The 16,166-nt window shown below is 37.7% G+C and overlaps 1 protein-coding gene across 1 annotated transcript in view; it reads left to right on the top strand.

Moving 5' to 3' along the window:
* Positions 1–16,166, top strand: part of USP45 (ubiquitin specific peptidase 45) — a 60,126-nt gene that overhangs the window by 8,984 nt on the left and 34,976 nt on the right. Inside the window, exons 5-6 of the mRNA XM_007464308.1 lie at positions 12,495–12,634; positions 13,027–13,122. Of these exons, the coding sequence (XP_007464370.1) occupies positions 12,495–12,634; positions 13,027–13,122 (236 nt within the window). The remainder of the gene's footprint in view (positions 1–12,494; positions 12,635–13,026; positions 13,123–16,166) is intronic.

Genomic DNA, 16,166 nt, shown 5'->3' with positions numbered 1-16,166 from the left:
AGATAATAAATTCATAAAGAGTACTTTGGATTTTACTGTGACCTCTCAGTACGAGTGCCGTGAATTCTTAGGTAGCAGTTTTGTGATGTTATCTTGTGTTGTATTTACATAACTAATAATGAGAAGCTGGAGAGGATAGTGACTGGATTGTGGGCTTTTGAATCAGACAATGCTGAATTTGAATTTAGGTTCCACCTAAATTACCTACTGTCTGTGTGACTTTGACTCCTTAGTTTCCTTATGTAAAAAATTAGTACGATAATTCTATCAAGTGGGAATGTTGTGAAGCTTAGGGATGTTTTCTAAAGATTTAGAAATAATGTGTGTAAAAGTACTTGCATAGTCCCTGACACATTTATGAAATGATATCTGTTATTTGTTACATCATTGGAATACTGTTCTGACGCTAACTACCTGGAATTAGGCTAACCTTGCAGATTAAGGGCTCAGTTCCCCCAAAAGATTGCCCTTACTTCAGACACCATTCTCAAGCTAGGTGTTCTTAGGACGCCCGCCCCGCCCCCCTCTATTTCCGACCAACTGGCTACAGGGGTTCCCACTGTCCTCTTAATTCAATAATTTGCTAGAATGACTCAGAAAACACTGGAAAGTGCTATACTTACAATTACAGTTTCATTATAGCAACAACAACAAAAAGAAATAGAAATCAGGACCGGCTGAAAGAAAAGACATGTAAGGTGAGGTCTGGGAAGGTACCAAACATGAAACTTTTCTGTCTTCTTCCTGTGAGGTCAGGATGCATCAGCTTCTCAGCACATTGATGCGTAACAATACACACAGACTGTTGTTAACCAGGGAAGCTCACTGGAGTTTTGGTGTCTAGCGTTTTTATTAGGGTTTCATTGCATAGACATGGCTGATTGAATCATTGGCCACATGATGTAACTCAGTCTCCAGGATCCCAACCCTCTAATCACACGTTTGGTCTTTCTGGCATGGCTGGCTCCCATCCTGAGTCATCTCGTTCGCATACATTGTCTAAGGTCCCACAATGAATAAAAAAATACTTTGTTAACATAAACTATCAAGTGTGGTCTGAGGGGCCCACCATGAGTAAAACAGACACTCCTGTCACTCTGGAAATCCAAGGATTTAGAGGGGGCTTCTCAGGAACCTGGGACAAAAGACAGCCAAATCCTTTATTATACAATAGTAACGTATTATATATCGTACTTTGTTGTCTAACATATAAGCAGTATATAATACACATTAATATAAATTACGAATATATAGGGAAGGAGTTTCTTCATTCAAAAATATTAAGTGCCTACCACATGCCATGCTTTATGCTTTATTTGATATGTAGTGGTAAAACAAAAATAGTTTTTATGTTGCCCTCATGAAGTTTAGAGCATAGTGGGAGAGACAGACAGAAACATAACACATATGTAACTTGTGATAAGTGCTACAAAGGAAAAGAACAGATTGCAGTGATAAGTAATAATCTCATGGTCATAGTGATCAAGAAAGGCCAAAATGGCTGGAGTGTGGTTTGCTGGGAGAAAGCAGAATGTGGTAAAGTTAAGATGTAGGTGGGCAGGTCATGAAGGATACTGTAAGGAATTCCATGGTAAAGAATTTTTATTTTATTGGAAGTGTAATGGAAGCTATTAAAGTGTTTTAAGCAGAAGGGTAATAGTCATTTCATCTGTTTAAGAATAAAGACAACTCTACCAAATGGAGAATAGACTGTTGTGGGTTAAGATTGGAGGTGGGGAGATCCTTAAGGAGGTAAAAGGAGGTTATTGTGGTAGGGTGGGTGAGAGATGAGTAGGGGTTCTGGTGGAGAGTGGGTGGACTAGGTGTAATGAGTGAGAGAAAGTAGGAGGAATCAAGTACATACCTCAGGATTTTGATTAACTAGGTGAAAGGGAATAAATGGCCATGGTAATTTGGAAATGCCTTTAGAGCAGGAATTGAACTGCTTAGTAGGTGGCGTCAGAAACTGAAAAATTATATAGAAATATAGTTTTCAGCTGTATTTTCTGTAGCTCAATATAGAATGATTTTTGGTAGCTGTTGCTCTGAGACAGTAATGATGAAGACATTGGAGGAGGAACTAGAGGAGGTAAACTCAGGTTCTTGGACAGCAGAAGAAATGATTAATTTTATCACTCATTCATTGGAAAATATGGTGGTTATAGGCATTTAATACTTATAGAACTGAGGTTGGTCTTAATGCTGTCTCCTGAAAGCGGCCCATTAGTTTTGTTGGCCATAAGAAGAAATGTAGGGGGCTTCCCTGGTGGCGCAGTGGTTAAGAATCCACCTGCCAATGCAGGGAACACGGGTTTGAGCCCTGGTCCAGGAAGATCCCACATGCCGCGGGGCAACTAAGCCTGTGTGCCACAACTACTGAGCCTGCTCTCTAGAGCCCGTGAGCCACAACTACTGAGCCCGTGTGCCACAACTACTGAAGCCCACGCGCCTAGAGCCCACGCTCTGCAACAAGAGAAGCCACTACAATGAGAAGCCGACGCACTGCAACGAAGAGTAGCCCCCGCTCGCCACAACTAGAGAAAGCCCGCGCGCAGCAACAAAGACCCAACACAGCAAAAAATAAAATTAAAATAAATTTTTTAAAAAAAGAAGAAGAAATGTAGGGATATGATGGCAAGGGTGGCAAAAGTACAACTGTAGAAATTATTTTCTCTGGATTTTTTACGTTAGAGGTTCCTTGAGGTTAAGAGCAAAGCCGGTCTGATTCCATTCAGTTTTACAGATTTCTTGAATATTTATTATCACAAAGGATGTAAGGTAGGGAGCGTGGAATGGTATGGGAGAAAAACCATGGGCTTTGAGTCAGAGGAGTCTGGCATTCAAATTTGACTCTTTCAATCACTAGCTCTGTGACCTGGGGCATATTACAGTTTGTCTGAGCCTCATTTTCCTCAGCACTTTCTCCCTCTTTCCCATGGGAAGAGAGATTGGTAAGACCCTTCCTAAAGAAGTTTAAAAAAGGTGTGAGATTAAAAAATGATGTAAGTCGAATAGAATTTGTTTGTATTTTGAGTGATGTTCAAACAGAGTCCTTCAAATATTCAAAGAGGGATTCAGTGTTCAATTGAAAGGAACTCAAAAGGAATCGTGGAGGAGCTGGTTTCCAAGCCGACCCTTAAAGGATGAACTTGAGATAGGTAGAGAGGAGAGAAGAAATCATTTCAGGTGCTGGGAAGGAAACACCAATGGAAGCTTTAATTGTGTTTATGCAACCATGGGTAGCACCTGGAATGGGGGAAACAGGTTCTTGAAGGAGTTTGAGAGTGTGTAGAGCCTTTAAAGTTAGGGCGAGACATAGTTCTGAATCCAGGGTTTCCAGAAGTTCTAGGGCAAAATGTTAGTAGCTTTGTGTTCCAAGTTACAGCAGCTCTCAGGCAAGTTTGATTTAAAATAATATCCCTTGGTATTTTAGAAGTAAGTTTTTTGGGATAGTAATATTTTTATAAGATACTTTACAAATCAAATATGAAAGTTGCTATTGAGGTTTGTAAGAATGCTGGATATGATTATATAGCTATTTTAAATGATAATCGTGAAGATTGTAGAAATGTAAAAATGTCTATATGGTAATTCAAAAAGACTATGAAACTGTATATATTGTTTTCAAATGGCAGGATGAGAGTGATTTAAATGGAGCCTTTTTATATTTTGCATGAAGTAAAAATAACTACTGAGAGGAAAGCCTGTACCTGTACCTTAAACATGTTTTTAAGTTATACGATGCCTGGGCTAATTTCACGTCTGATACATCTAATTCAGCTTCTCTGCTCAGTGAATCTCAACTTTTGTTCCCAGTAGCCCTTTAGACTCTTAAAAAATTATTGAGGACTTAAAGAGCTTTGGTTAGGTAGGGTATATCTATTAATATTTATCATATTAGAAATTAAATATAAAAATTAGAATATTTATTAATTTACTGAAAAATAGCTGTAATTCCGTTACATGTTAACACAAGTAACATATTTTTAGAAAAGATAATGGTTTCCAAAACAGCACAAACCTAATGAGTGGCATTGTTTTACATTTTTCCAAATCTCTTGAATGTCTGGCTTAATAGAAACAGCTGGGTTCTCATATCTACTTCTGCATTCAGTCTGTTCTGATATTACATGGCCTGTAGCCTCCGTAAAACTGCATTGTATAATTGAGAATGAATGAAAGTAAGAAAACCAAATAACATCTTGGGCTTATTATGAAAATACCTTGGAGCTTAAGGACACCCAAAAGGGGGGACTTGTCTTCAGATACACTTTGAGAACTGCTAAACTAGCACATTTCTGTCTTTATAGTTTCTGTCTTCAGGCTTTCTTGCCCTAAGGCTCAGCTCAGATCCTACTTCAGTGACACTTTCCCAATCCTCCCAATATCTCTTCTTCTATGTAGTGTACTTTAGAATCTTAACACTTGATTTTGTGGTGTTCAGCTTTCATATGTATCTGTGTCTTGTTTATAAAACTGTACATGCCTTGAGGATTGTACCCTGGCTTATATTCTTTTTGATTCTCATGACTAGGTAGTAAATACTGCTGAATTGAACTGAACCAGCATGTGAGCAGTTTTTACTGAGGAAGTAGATACGCTTTGCATTTTCACCAAAACACCCCTGAATATATCAAATTATTTTATTTATTCATTCAGTCTGTTAATATACTTGAGTTTCTACCTTGTGCCAGACACTGTGCTAGATATTGGAGATACGATGGTGAATGAGACAGATCTATTTCTCAGTTCCTGCCATTATTGATCTTTTGGTTAGTGAGGGATATTGACAAATCACAGTTATAATTGCTGTTTAAATAGTGCTGTGAGGAGCAAGAGCAGGGCCCTGTGAGAGCACTTTGGAGTAGTATCTAATCTGGACTAGAGGATCCAGGAAGGTTTTATTGAGAGGAAGAGATTTCTAAGCTGGAATCTGAAGGATAGCTAGATGTTAGGTAGGCAGAGAGGGAAGGGGTGTGTGCTCCAGGCAGAGGAGATAGCTCATAGATGAGGGAGCCTGATATGTTCAGGGGATTGTATAGAGCTGCACGGTTGAGTTTTGTGATGATGGGGGGGTGGTGAGAGGTGAGACTCTGGAGGTAACTAGAAGCAGCTATTGAAGGGCCTTGTAAGTTTTCCATTTAACCTGGAGGCAATGAAGAGCTACTTATAGGTTCTAAGAGGAGAAGTGGATGATCAGTTTTGTATTTCAGAAAGATCACTTACTGTACTATGGAGATACACAGGAATGCTTTAATATGTATACCTGCCCATTCATATGTCAATATCAATTTATCATATGACCAAATAAAGATTTCTAAGGCTAATGGTTAACTAGGAGTTAGTGGAATTTTGAGAACAAACATATGAGGTCATTCTTATTTGGTTCCAAAGTAGACAAGTAGTGGGATAGCAAGTTTTTCCTTTCTACTCTTTAAATATTAAACTTCTTTTCAGCTGTAGAAATGGGCAAATTACATTAATACTACATGACTGGTTTAGGTAATTGCATTAAGCAGTTGAGGGAATCCCGGCGCTGGTTCCCAGAAGAATGCTTACAGCTGTGTAGATGCCACATCTGATGCTAGGATTTGCTTTAAAAAAAAATAATCTCTCCACACTGTCCCCCTCAAACATATACAAGAAAACTAAAAACAACAAATAAAATCCCCATATAACGAAAAGGTCATATAACACAAGATTGAAAAAGAGCAAGAAAACTTTCTTGTGAGACCCACCCAGAAATATGGGCCAGTATTCTCTGTATTAAAAGTATTAAAAGTGGGCCAGTATTCTCTGAAGGGCTTATTTCTCACTTTGGTAGTCTAGTGAATGTCATGCAAGTGTTCTACAAACACTTATAGAATACGGGAATTCCTGTTGAAATTATATCATTGAATATTGGTTTGCTATATGTGAACTAGACAGATGATAGATAATTCCACATTCTTTTCTAAACCAATAAATTTGGCCCATAATTTTAATACTGGTGGGATGCCATTTTCAAAGAACTTAAAGAGAGCATAAAATATTATATTCTGTTAAATTCATTAAGCTTATGCTCTTGGTATAAAAAGACATGTTATGTTGGTTCTTTTGGTTTTATTAAGTATAAGTTTGCTGCATCTTGTTTTCGCGGTACGCCGGCCTCTCACTGTTGTGGCCTCTCCCGTTGCGGAACACAGGCTCCGGACGCGCAGGCTCAGTGGCCATGTCTCACGGGCCTAGCCACTCCGCGGCATGTGGGATCTTCCCGGACCGGGGCATGAACCCGTGTCCCCTGCATCGGCAGGCGGACTCTCAACCACTGCACCACCAGGGAAACCCTGCTGTATCTTTTTGAAATAAGAAAGTATGGTACATTTGGGATCTGAAATAATGTATCTGAGAATAAATAATATTGTACCCTTTTATAGTAACAGTTTGTAATGTAATACTTTGACTTTTCTTTATAAAGTAATACATTTTGTTCTACTATAAAGTGACAGTCCATATGCCTAAGAAATTTGCATTTTCATAAATAAGTACTAAAAATAGTTATTTCCATATATAAAAGGGGTTAGGGACAAAAAATGTTGAACACCTCAAAAACAATTTGTTTTACCTGTAGGGATGTAAATCTGTGGCTCCTCATCCGAACTACAGAACACAGAGTTACTTGAATGACTGTTTTCTCAGTTCCCCCCAAAATGGCACTAACTTGTGGATATATATAGGGAGAAGTTGATTGGGTACAGTGGGTACCTATGGCATTAGGGCTTAATTTTTTTTGAGGAACCCTTTGAGAAGGGCTACTATAAACTTTAATAAAACTGTAAATTCGGGCTTCCCTGGTGGCGCAGTGGTTGAGAGTCCGCCTGCCGATGCAGTGGACACGTGTCCGTGTCCCGGTATGGGAAGATCCCACCTGCTGGGAAGATCCCACCTGCCGCGGCGCGGCGGGGCCCGTGAGCCATGGCCGCTGAGCCTGCGCTTCCGGAGCCTGTTGCTCCGCAACGGGAGAGGCCACAATAGTGAGAGGCCCGCACCGCAAAGAAAACAAAAACAAACTGTAAATTCACACACCAAAGGCATCCAGCAATTGATTACATCCAGCTCTTGCTTAAAAGAAGTGGTCTTTTCTTTCATATCACTACTAGCATTTCATTAGTGTCTTAACTTGTCACACTTATTAACCTTATCATCCATTGTCACACAGACAGATAGCAGATCATAATGGTTAAGTGTGTGGATCCTGAACCCAGACTACCTGGGTTTAAATCTACTCCCTACAGATAGCTGTGTGCCTTCGTTTGATCATCATCTTTCAGTGGGGAAAGTTATCAGAGGAGATGATGCTCTCAGACTTTTTCTTTAAATAAGCAAACTGCAAAATAAGTTTGCTTTCCCCATGCCTATGAGAAACTTGGGATGTACCAGTGTTCCGTTTCTGGTTTAACCAAGGCAATTCACAAATATTTATACCTTTGGGAAAAGAGAGACATTTAATATTACTTGGCAACAAATCCACTATTGGTTGTTTTCAGTTTTCTCCAAGATGAGCAAAGCTGCATCTCTGTGTCCTTATTCTTCTGTTTCTGTAGGTTAAATTTTTTGGAATTTCTGGCCAATTTATAAACACATCTTAAATTTTGATTACTGTTGTTTAGCTGCCCTCCAGAAAGATTATACAAAGGGTATAGTTGTCAAGAATACTTGTTTTTCCATGTTTAACTTTGTTTATAGTTTTTAGGTTTTTTGGTTTGGTTTTGGGAGGGCAGTAATGAAGTTTTTAGTGTCATTGTTGCCAAGTCCATCAGTCTTTTCTGTAATGCTTTTTTAGCCTTTGGGGTCATGCTTTGAAAGTCTTTTGTGCTCCACGTTTATAAAGATATTCACCCACAGTTTTCTGGTACATTCAGGGTTTTTTAAAGTTTATAACTTAATATCTTTTTTTTTTTTTTTTTTTGCTGTACACGGGTCTCTCACTGCTGCAGCCTCTCCCGTTGCAGAGCACAGGCTCCGGACACACAGGATCAGCGGCCATGGCTCACGGGCCTAGCTGCTCCGCAGCATGTGGGATCCTCCCGGACCAGGGCACGAACCCCTGTCCCCCGCATTGGCAGGCGGACTCTCAACCACTGCGCCACGAGGGAAGCCCCTATAACTTAATATCTTTAAATTTGGTTTAAAAAAATAATTAGAGGGTCTTTGTGTTGGAGTCATTTTTATGGTAGAAAAATTTGAGGTACTTAAGGTTACTTTTTAGATATTAGATAGCCTTAGTCTTAGCCAAGTGTGGAAACAGTGGGGTTTTTTTTCTCTTTATTTTGGCCTTGCTGGTGCTTCAGCCAGTTTTCTGTCTTACAAGACTTGAGTTATGTACAAAGCCCATCAGGTCTGCTCAATTAACCAGCTACTCTTTGAGTACTCAGATTATAGGCTTAAAGACCTATAAAAGACCTATAAAAAGATAGGGATATAAAAGACCTATAAAAAATTTATCTAGAATGCCTGAAGTTTCCTTTTAATGTTCTTTGCATTCTGGGGTCTATGTTATTTTATTACATAAGTGCAATACCTGATGACAGTGTTGGTAATATAAAGGAGATAAGTAAGGTGAGATAATGATATATATATTTATATATTTTATTATAAATATATCTTACATATATTAATATATGTGATATATATTATTAATAACCTTCTAACCCCGAAATTCTATGAAGATTCTTTTTAATTACAGGCATTTCATGGGTTCAGGTAAAACTTGAGGAAAACAAAACACATGATCAAAATTTTGTATAGTTTATCTTTTTTGTTATTGCTGTAGCAGCTTTGTCCTTTTAATTGTATCATACTTCAAAACATCTTGAAATTCAGTCCTTAGTGCATTCATTCTGTGTTTGTAAAGGAAGACTTCTTAAAGTGAATATGATCTAAAATCTCTGCCATATTGAGAAAGCTTTGTTGTCTGTAAAGACAAAATGATCAATAATTATTCTTCATTGGAAGTAATAAATTGCATTTTATTAAAACGCATACCTATTTGTAGGTCAGATAATTGAGAGACTGATTCAAACATGCTTGTTTTAAACTAGAATCTTAAACTCTCAGCTGACAGTTTCTTAGTGAGCAAATGTACATAAATACTTGGTTTCTAAAAGTTTTACCAAGGTGTTATTATGAATTTAAGGCTTAATATCTCTATGCTGTTCACTATATGTCCTTATACTCTAGTCATAAATCATAGGCAATTAATTATAAATAATTAAAGATAGTGGTTCATATAGTACCTGGTACACAGTGGACACTTGATAAATCAATTTTATTTGAGTTGTTACATTTTATAAACATTCTACTTAGTATTAAGAAAATGAAAAAAATTGCACTTTAAGTTACATGTAAATAGTTCTTAGAAAATGTCATTCTATTTTCTAGTTATATTATCTGATCTATTTAATATTCAAGTCTAATAGCATAATTAATTTTGAGCATATTCTCACAGACTTAATACATGTAAAAGTCAACAAACAGACTCTTGCCACTTGTGTGAAGTGGCTATTTAACCATGAAATAAACTATTTTTATTGCCATTGCCCCGTGGATATGTTCTTTCTGGCAGTGCTGTCCATATTTGGTGGCTCTATGCATGGAGAGCCAGGTGGTGCTGAAAAGCATCGCACAGTGAAGCGTGGATATATCTAGGTTTGACATTTGTCATCCCTTACTGCTGAAGGGAAGGGTAAAATCTGTTTTTCCATATGCTTATGCTTTTTTTTGCCTGCAGTTTTGACCAGATGGTCTTATGAACATTGTTTACTTTAGGATGCTATCCCAGATGTTTTGAAAACTGATGGGTAAATGTGGTACACAGATACATAAATCATTTGCATGTTATGGTTTAAAAAATGCTATTTGGTCTTATAAGACTAAAATATAATTTATTTCTGGAAGTATTTTTCCAAGGGAATAATAAATATATATTTATGATATATATTATATATTTATATATAGTTAATATAATCTATATAGTTTATTTTCCCCAACCACTCTGTTTTCATATTAATAAGCTAAAAATATTATGGCAGCATTTATTAAGGATGTTAACGAAAGGAAATACTTTTGAGAAGGCATATTGTTTGTGGTTGCATATACTCAAATCTGTAAGAATCTTTCCTGCTAGTTTTTGTAATTCTTCTCATTGTGCATAAATCACTGAAGAGAAATTACCTGGCAAAATGACAACGGATTTATAATCAAAAGATTATCATTATAACTTTGGGCAAATCACTTAACCTGTTGGAAACTGAGTTTTGTTAACGTAAAATCAGAGTAACAGCCTTGCCCCAAAAGATGGAGCACTGCTTGGATTTAATTACTCTTTCATCTTAAATCTCTTAAAAATCACTGTGAAACCATCTAGTGGCAGCAGCTATAATGTGAGCCTGAAACTGGCTAATTCTGGACTTTAGTCCAGATCCTGGACTTTAGTTAGAATCTCAGATATTATATCTCAGATATAATTAAGAGGATCTGTATGGGACTTCCTCTTGTTTGTGTAGTGCTTCTTACGCACTGGCTGGCTTTTTTCATTTGCTTTTACATTCCCTTGTAGGTTTGAATACTGTCTGGCCTTTTCCTGCTTTTCCTTTTTTCTGTGCCTGGACTCTGCACCTCAGTGACCTTCTCCATTGATTGTACCAGCCTTTGTCCCCAAGCTCTGTAATAGGGTTTAATTTTTATCACTTATTTTAATATCTGGAGGACAGGAGAAGAGATCTATTTTGCTAGTTCTTTTCTATGTTAACTCAGAATTCTAGGGTTGGGTGTTAAAAACAGCTCTTCATTATCTAGACAACAGGTATCCAGTAACAACCAATAATGTTTAAAGAATAAACAAACAGGAATAAAGGGGAAAAACAGGTAATAGAGTTTATGATAAAATATTGCATCACAGGATAAAAGTTAAGAGTTGAAAGAAAATTTTTTTCCTTATAATAGATTTGCTTAATGAAAGAAACATCTGAGAAACCACCAATTTATTTCTCTCAATGAGAGGTTTCCAACACGTGTCAGAAAGAAAAGCCAGGATCATGAAAACCACAAAGTCAATGTAAAAGGCAAAACTCATATTAGCAATTCAGAAAACCCAGTTAGAAATGAGATAAACTTGAGGGGAACACCCCCAGAAAATATAGGAAAGTATTAAAGGGAGAAAAGTGAGAGCAGATAAACAGGGGACATGAAGGATAGTTCATGAAGATACAGATTTTGGCACAAATAACAATTTCGGGGGCCTCTCTGGGCTGTTTTTCACACTCTTAAATAGTGCTTAGCATGCCAGGTGCTTGGCAAAGCAAATTTAACTCATTTGGGGCTTCCCTGGTGGCACAGTGGTTAAGAATCCACCTGCCAATGCAGGGGACACAGGTTTGAGCCCTGGTCTGGGAAGATCCCACATGCCTCAGAGCAGCTAAGCCCATGCGCCACAACTACTGAGCCTGTGCTCTAGAGCCTGCGAGCCACAACTACTGAACCCACGTGCCAAAACTACTGAAGCCTGTGCACCTAGAGCCCATGCTCCGCAAGAAGAGAAGCCACCGCACTGAGAAGCTCACGCACTGCAGCGAAGAGTAGCCCCTGCTCGACGCAACTTGAGAAAGCCCGCATGCAGCAACGAAGACCCAACGCAGCCAAAAATTAAAAAAAATAAATAAATTTATTTTAAAAATTTAGCTCATTTAATCCTTATGAAAACCATGTGAGGGGTTCCCTGGTGGTGCAGTGGTTAAGAATCCACCTGCCAATGCAGAGGACATGGGTTCGAGCCCTGGTCCAGGAAGATCTTCTTTTTATTAGTTGGCATTCTCTTGTAAGGAAAAGTTGTTTCTTTTATCCTCCTTTAAAAATCTATTATCAGGGCAGACTCATTCTCATATTGTTCAGTGAATAATAATTTATCAGTACCCTTCTTTATTTTGATATTCAAATTGTTCCAGATTGGACCACTGGGAACCTGTTTAAAATGATGCCTGTGTGTTTTGACGTACCTTTTTTTTTTTTTTTTTTTTTTTGAGCACTTACTTATTTTCTGGCATAACAAAAATGTTATAGGCTCATTTGCCTCTTTTGCTGCCCCAGGTTTAGAATCAGCCTTTCCTTCAAGGGGTCTTCATTCCTTTTAGTGGGAATGGTGTTTAGAAACCAAGATCTGGTCTTTCCTACTTTTTTTTTTTTAACTTCATTTTAAAATATTTTATTTTTAAATTCATCTGGAATTTATTCTACAATCTGGTCTGAGGTACGGATGTGTATATTAAGATGAATTAAAATGAAGTGCTTTAGCAGTAGGATACAAAACAGGAGATACTTATTTGCGTTTGTATTCTTGCCCTTCAGGAACATTGATTCAGAGGAAGATCTTATTTAATTTTAAATAATACATTTAAATTATGTCAAATGATATGTATTTAATTTTAAATCTCGTGTCCATTATGTTTTCTCTAACTTAGATGCATTTTCTAGAATCATAAAACTTTATGAAGAAAAATGTGAAACAGGTGATAAAAAGGGAAGAAAAGACAGCATTGTAACATCTGTAAAAGGAATTACAAATTTAGGAAATACTTGCTTTTTTAATGCAGTCATGCAGGTAAGAGCTACAAGAAAGCTTTGTAAAATGTAAAAGTTTATATTAATTAATTTGTGTTTATTGGCATACCTGTGGACTCTCACATGACTGCTAAATGTTCGTCTAGAAGTCTGTCTGTTTTCTTTTTGATTGGTTAGGCTATCTTTAGCCATTGTCACATACATACACCTTCTTTTTCCACAGAGCTTCTGAAAGATCTCTGTATTTTACCATGGCTCTGTCAGTAGTAGTGACACTTATTACATGTAAAATGCATTCAATTAACTTTTCTAAAACTTAAAAATATTTTTGCTAGGCCAGATGACATTTGAAGCTTTGGGAAAGTATTTATTCTGTAAAATCAGAGGCATATTATAACTGAATCAGAAGATGTTGCTTTTGTTTTCTTTCAGAATTTGGCACAGTGTTACATTCTTACTGAACTGATGAATGAGATCAAAGAACATGGTACAAAACTCAGGATTGTTCCTTCCTCAGACTCTCTGCTGGTGAGAAGTATAATTAGCTGGATAATAACTCTGTTTAGATAAGCCAATGATGTTGCCAAAACCTATCTTTCTTATTTGTCACAACTATCAATTGAGATGGTAGTCAGAGAATTTGAAAAAATAATTCAAAAGCATTTTGTGAAAATAAACGATAAGATTTAAAACTTCTAAAGTCATAGCTTTAAGGTATGTTATAGTTCAAACATATCATAGGTCAGACAGCACAAAAAATGTTGAGGCAGCTTTCAAACAGACATACTAGAAAAGACAAACGGTTTTGGCTTTGTTGAATGAAATGTCTAGGATTCCTGTTTTGTAGTTACTGGTGACAACTACTTAAATACAGCATTTTTGTTCTTTAAAGGTAGATTTAATTTTAATAGTGACAATCTAAAGGTTTTTTGGAGCCTAATTTGACGTTGGGTTTTTAAACTAATGAGAAAGGGGGAAAAGGCAGCCTTTGACATTCAGAAGCTAGCCTGACACCCACAGTTAGGCCATGTTATTCAGACAATCTCACAGAATACCAGACTCGAGCTAGGTTACTCCAAGACTGTTACAATGAGACAGAGCAAGGCCACTTCATAATTTTCTCTAAACACAAACTCTACCACTTAGAAAATTCCAAACACCCTCTTTTGGCCTAAATGAGTCACTGCGACTTTTTTTTTAACTAGTTACAGCTTTATCCTCATTCTAGCCTCCTTTTATTGAGATATCCAATTGTAGAAATACCCTCACTTTCTGACAGCATCCAACTGAGAGCAGACCTCTGCTTCCTTAGATTATTTTCCTTAGATTATCTTCTTCCCTAAATCACCCAACTAAAGCCCAAATTCTACATCAGTTCTTTTGAATACCCTCTGAGAGACACTCCATGGTTCCCCATTGTGTGTGTTCTCCCTCAGAACAAGTAATAAACCCGCCTTGTTCAACTACAGATGTATTCCTGGTGGTCTGGGGCTGGAGGGCATTTACACTAATAGTTATGATTTCAGTTAGAAATTGATTTGTGTGTGTGTGTTTTAGAGGAACAGAGAGTGAATGTATAGCTCATGATCTGGCTTTTGAAATACTTAAGAAAGAGGAGTTCTAAAAGTTCTTAGCCCAGTGTAGTAATCTTAGATTTTTCTTCCAAGGAGGCAACTTTTAAAGACAATATTGTTGTATTTTTTTGTTGAAAAGGCAGTCTGTAAACTCATTGCCTGTTCAGCCTCTTAAAATTTTTATGTTAGAGCCCAATGCCCTCTTCTAGATTGTAGTGAGATAGTGAAGACTACTTTACTAAATGGAAGTTAATGCTAGTCATTTGAAAAGATTTCTTATTAACTGTGATTGGATGTTAGGTTTAAGTATTTCACATGTGGAGCTGTGAAATTACTATATATGGCAATCATATTATAGCTGATCACTGTAGGTTTGTGTCATTCTAAGAGGGAAATTTTCAATCTTAGGTCTTAGTTTTTTAGGACATAACAGCGGACCTGGGCTGTGGGACTATCCGTGTAGATCACTACTCTTTCAGTCACCAGTTTTATTTGGTCCTTCATAATCTGTATGCCTTTTCTTTCTTTTCCTTACTTTATTGTGCTGGCTCGAGCCACCAGTAACATGTTGAATAGAAGTGATGAGAGCAGACATCCTTGCTTTAATCCCGAAATTAGGGGAAAAACACTCAGTCCTTCATTATAAAGAGTAGGTACAGGGACTTCCCTGGCAGTCCAATGGTTAAAACTCTGCACTCCCAATGCAGGGGGCATGGGTTCTATCCTTGGTTGGGGAACTAAGATCCTGCATGGTGAGGCCATAAAAAAAAGAAAAAAGTAGGTACAAAATAAGCTTCAAGTTATATTGTACAACACGGAGAATAGCCAATATTTTATAATAACTATAAATGGTGTATAACTTTTAAAAATTATGAATAATAATATTGTACACCTGTAACATGTAATATTGTACACCAATATACTTCAATTTAAAAAAAAAAGAAGAGGATTTAAGACTAGACACTGCAGGGGCTTCCCTGGTGGCGCAGTGGTTGAGAGTCTGCCTGCTAATGCAGGGGACACGGGTTCGAGCCCTGGTCTCGGAGGATCCCACATGCCACGGAGCAACTGGGCCCGTGAGCCACAACTACTGAGACTGCGCATCTGGAGCCTGTGCTCCGCAACAAGAGAGGCCGCGACAGTGAGAGGCCCGCGCACCGCGATGACCCCCAACATCTTCTTAAAAAAGACACTGCACCGGAAAAAAAAAGAATGAATTTTTAAATTAATTAATTAATTAATTTATTTTTAATGTTGGGGGGTAGGAGTTTTTATTAATTAATTAATTTATTTTTGCTGTGTTGCGGCTTCATTTCTGTGCGAGGGCTTTCTCTAGTTGTGGCAAGTGGGGGCCACTCTTCATCGCGGTGCGCGGGCCTCTCACTATCGCGGCCTCTCTTGTTGCAGAGCACAGGCTCCAGACATGCAGGCTCAGTAGTTGTGGCTCACGGGTCTAGTTGCTCTGCGGCATGCGGGATCCTCCCAGACCAGGGCTCGAACCCGTGTCCCATGCATTAGCAGGCAGATTCTCAACCACTGCGCCACCAGGGAAGCCCAAAAAGAATGAACTTAACTGTAGGTTTTTCACAGATGTTCTTTATAAGGTTGAGGACATTCCCTTCTATTCCTAGTTTTCTGAGCATTTCATCATGAATGGATGTTGAATTTTGTCAAGTGCTTTGCCAGCATCTACTGAGATTATCATATAGTTTTTCTTCTTTATTCTCTGTTAATGTGGTAAATTACATTGATTGATTTTCAAATGTTAAACCTATCTTGTATTCCTGGGACAAACCCCTGTTAGTTATGATGTATTCTTCTTCTGTGTTGCTGGATTCAATTTGTTAATATTTATATGAATATCAGCAGTGTGCTTACTTTTTTTTTAACATCTTTATTGGAGTATAATTGCTGTACAATGTTGTGTTAGTTTCTGCTGTATAACAAAGTGAATCAGCTATACGTATACATATATCCCCATATCCCCTCTCTCTTGCG

Source organism: Lipotes vexillifer, unplaced genomic scaffold, assembly GCF_000442215.2.
Source record: "Lipotes vexillifer unplaced genomic scaffold, Lipotes_vexillifer_v1.1 scaffold1073, whole genome shotgun sequence".
In the NCBI taxonomy this organism is placed as follows: domain Eukaryota; kingdom Metazoa; phylum Chordata; class Mammalia; order Artiodactyla; family Lipotidae; genus Lipotes; species Lipotes vexillifer.
Note: the sequence above shows the minus strand (reverse complement) of the source record. Positions and strands in the feature narration are given on the sequence as shown.